The sequence below is a fragment of the Adiantum capillus-veneris genome, chromosome 4 (genome assembly GCF_014529385.1).
Source record: "Adiantum capillus-veneris isolate H3 chromosome 4, ASM1452938v2, whole genome shotgun sequence".
Lineage (NCBI taxonomy): Eukaryota > Viridiplantae > Streptophyta > Polypodiopsida > Polypodiales > Pteridaceae > Adiantum > Adiantum capillus-veneris.
In genome coordinates, this window is record NC_140934.1 from 165,791,879 (window position 1) to 165,795,019 (window position 3,141).

A 3,141-nucleotide genomic window follows, 5' to 3' on the forward strand; every position below is an offset into this window, starting at 1 on the left:
TTATCAGGTTGTAAAATTACCATGTCAGGTTCCTTAGTTACAAACAGGCACATCATTATACCTTTCCCTAAGACAAAATAAGCGGTAGCAACAGGAACGAGCCCCTAGTTTCCTTTTGTTGTTGTGAGAAGAAGATCAACCGCCAGGCCCAAAAAAGTGGACAATGCTAATGAAAAGGGAATCCAAAGCAATCCACCAAGAATGTATGCCCAGAAAGCATCTTTTGGAGGCTCTAATGCAATTGCACTCTGCATGGCTAGCGTATTATCTAGTGAGAAAAGCCACAAATGATATATTCAATTCAAAAAAAGGTTCTCTCCAAAAAAGAACAACAAAACATCTACCATATATGTAAAAATAGTACAAACTTAGTGGTTAAAAAGAAAAATAGTATGATCAAAATTGCATGCCAATTAATGGTAAAGCTTTGGCTTCTCAACCTACAGGTTGTGGGTTCAACACCCTTGATGGGTCTCCTCTAGAGGGGTCCCGCCTTGTGCTAACTTGGTGTTCACGTTGCTAGGGCTCTTGCCTTTCGACACTCGAGTGCATCCTCATATTTGGGTGGGTCACCTAAGGAGGAGGCTCCTATCTTCCTACTACGAGTTCTCTCCACTATTCGAAGTACATGTGGTGCATCAGTTAGGTGGCCATGGTGGTGCCTAAGGCAGTGCGATCATTTGGTAGTGTACATATTATTTACTCTCAAATCAATGCGATCGATTCGCATGGGGCAGATACATTATCTCTCCAAGTCCAACTTTGAGAGCCCTGCAACTGTAAATGAAAAAGTGGCTATAATGAATAATATGGGGTCCTGATTGTAAATGATCGTTTCTCTAGAAGTCTTAGCTTCATGGAAATTTGAGAACAAGAGATTGTTATGGGATTAGAAGTTTGAAAGTTGAAAGCTTGACCGAGTTGACACCTCTGCGCGTGTTGTGTGTGTGTGTGTGTAGCGCGTGAACAGCGGCTGGTGGAGAGAAGAGGAAAAGTCTTGCACTGCCGCACTTTCTCTCTTCTTTCTGGAGACCGCGAATAGCATCTCTATAAAACGCAGGGCACGTGTTTTGTCTCTCTCACTGCCACTCCACTCTCTCTCTCTCTCTCTCTCTCTCTCTCTCTCTCTCTCCCCCCCCCCGCCGATCCGACACGCAGACAAGGGAAGCGACGAGCCTTCACCCGCTTAAAACCCCTGCACTTCCTGCCTCCGGGACAATCTCTCTCTCTCTCTCTCTCTCTCTCTCTCTCTCTCTCTGCGTCGTGGCTATGGCTTCCCTCAGATCAGCTAGCGTCGGATTGCCGGTCTTCTTCTTTGCCTTGATGCTCTTTCATGCATTTGCGACCAGCTCTGTTCAAGCGCAGGTGGAGGGTCCTGCACCACCGCCTTCTAGCGATGGTAAATGTCTCTTTTTTGTGTTGTGCAGGTGCACTCGATTGTGGGCGCTGCGCCATCCTGCACATGCATGCTGTATTGGCTGTTTTAATTTGTGGTAATTCAGTGCTCTGATTCTGTGATTGCTTGGTTGCAGGCACAACCCTCGACTTGGGCATCGCATATGTGCTCATGTTTGCTGCCTTGGCCGTGACATACCTGGTGCATCCAATTGACTCACTCCCCTTCAAGCTCTTCTGAGATACAGAATGGAATTCTTTGGTTTCTTGAAGTGCCTTCAAACCTACTTGATCAGCAGCATCATCATCATCATCATCATCAGAGGATTAAGTCTTTTTTTTGGGTTGCACATAAAGCTAACACTGAATAGGAAGTTACATATTTATTTATTTATATATATATATATATATATAAAAGAGAGAGAGAGAGAGAGAGGGGGGGAGAGATCCGAGAGAGATAGTAGGGTAGGCTTTGCATCACCCATTGTGATGCCATCTATATTGATGATGATGATAACATGTATTCTTTGATGGGACATATCTACCTTTATTTTTGTCTGCAGGCAGTGCTTTGTTTTAAGATTTTCTCCCCTCAATTCTCTTGTTATATTTGGTTGGTTCTCACTGGCAGTAGTGTTGTTGGAAAAATGTTATCGTTGAAGTCTAGTGTAATTTTTGAAGGATTTTGGGTGTGTGTTGGTGATGCATGATCTGGGAAAGGTATTTCCGTGATGATATTTAACAGAGGCATCTGATTGGGGGACTAAATTTTTCCACAAGTGCAACAGCATTAGTGCATTTGTGGTGGTCCCGCTATAGGCCTATGTCGTGCCAGTGATGTAATTTAAGCTGACGGATTAGTGATTTGAGGGATTGCCAATTTTTGGGCTAGCCATAGGGGGAGAGCTTCGGTGTTTCAAGAGGCGGTTCACATGGTGGGGTTGGCAACTAGTTGGCAACGCCAACTAGTTGGCAACCGGCAACCCTGTGCACTCAAGTTCACGTGGAGGCTCCCTTGAGGACCTTTTTGTTTTGTTCCCTTGAGGACCTTTTTGTTTTGTTGGGAAGAAAAAAGACAAGAGAGAGAGTGGAAAAGGTGAGCGCACGTTTCTATAAAAAGCTCCCAAGGGATTCTTTTGATAAAACAGGTGGTCACAATTTGCCTTTTTCTTTGGTTGCATTTTTGCTTCTCCTCCCAAGGGTGGAGCGAAAAAGGAACCAGTTGCAAACTTGTTGGCAACCCCTTCTCAAATTTTTTCCAAGTTAACAAAATGGTTTCCAAAAAGTTGCCAACTTGTTGCAAACCATCTCCTCATGTGAACTGGCTCTAAGTCGGCCTTTTTGGAAGGAACCATATATTGTTGTAGCAAACAGTTCAATGTGTGGAGGTACTTGTCTGGTTTTTGGATCGAAGGAAATGGAAAGAAGGGGGCATAAGCTAGGCACTATCTAACACGGGGTATTGAATGAGGTCTTTTATGGTTCGTGTATACTTTTGCCGTTGCTCCGTCATCAGGCTACCATTGGAAATTATTTTCATGGTTGGTGTGAATTTAAAGTTGAAATGGTTTTGAGACATTTTAACATTACGTATAATCGTTTTTTTTTTTTTTTTTGGCATTCCCACATTGTACCTAGGCTTGATATTAATGACTATAATGGGAACTCTCCCCAGTGCCTCCACCTAGCAGGCATTGGCGGCGCTCATGTGCGATTAGAGTGGGGTAAAAAAAAAACAAGTTACAA

General features: G+C 43.7%; 1 protein-coding gene across 1 annotated transcript; it reads left to right on the forward strand.

Annotated features, from left to right (window-relative positions):
• The first annotated feature begins 1,123 nt into the window (after nt 1-1,123).
• LOC147460311 (arabinogalactan protein 41-like) lies at nt 1,124-1,977 on the forward strand. The gene is made up of 2 exons (XM_086510000.1): nt 1,124-1,399; nt 1,533-1,977. The coding sequence occupies exons 1-2, from the start codon at nt 1,270-1,272 to the stop codon at nt 1,634-1,636; spliced, it is 234 nt and encodes a 77-aa protein (XP_086366126.1). The 5' UTR covers nt 1,124-1,269; the 3' UTR covers nt 1,637-1,977.
• The last annotated feature ends 1,164 nt before the right edge of the window (nt 1,978-3,141 follow it).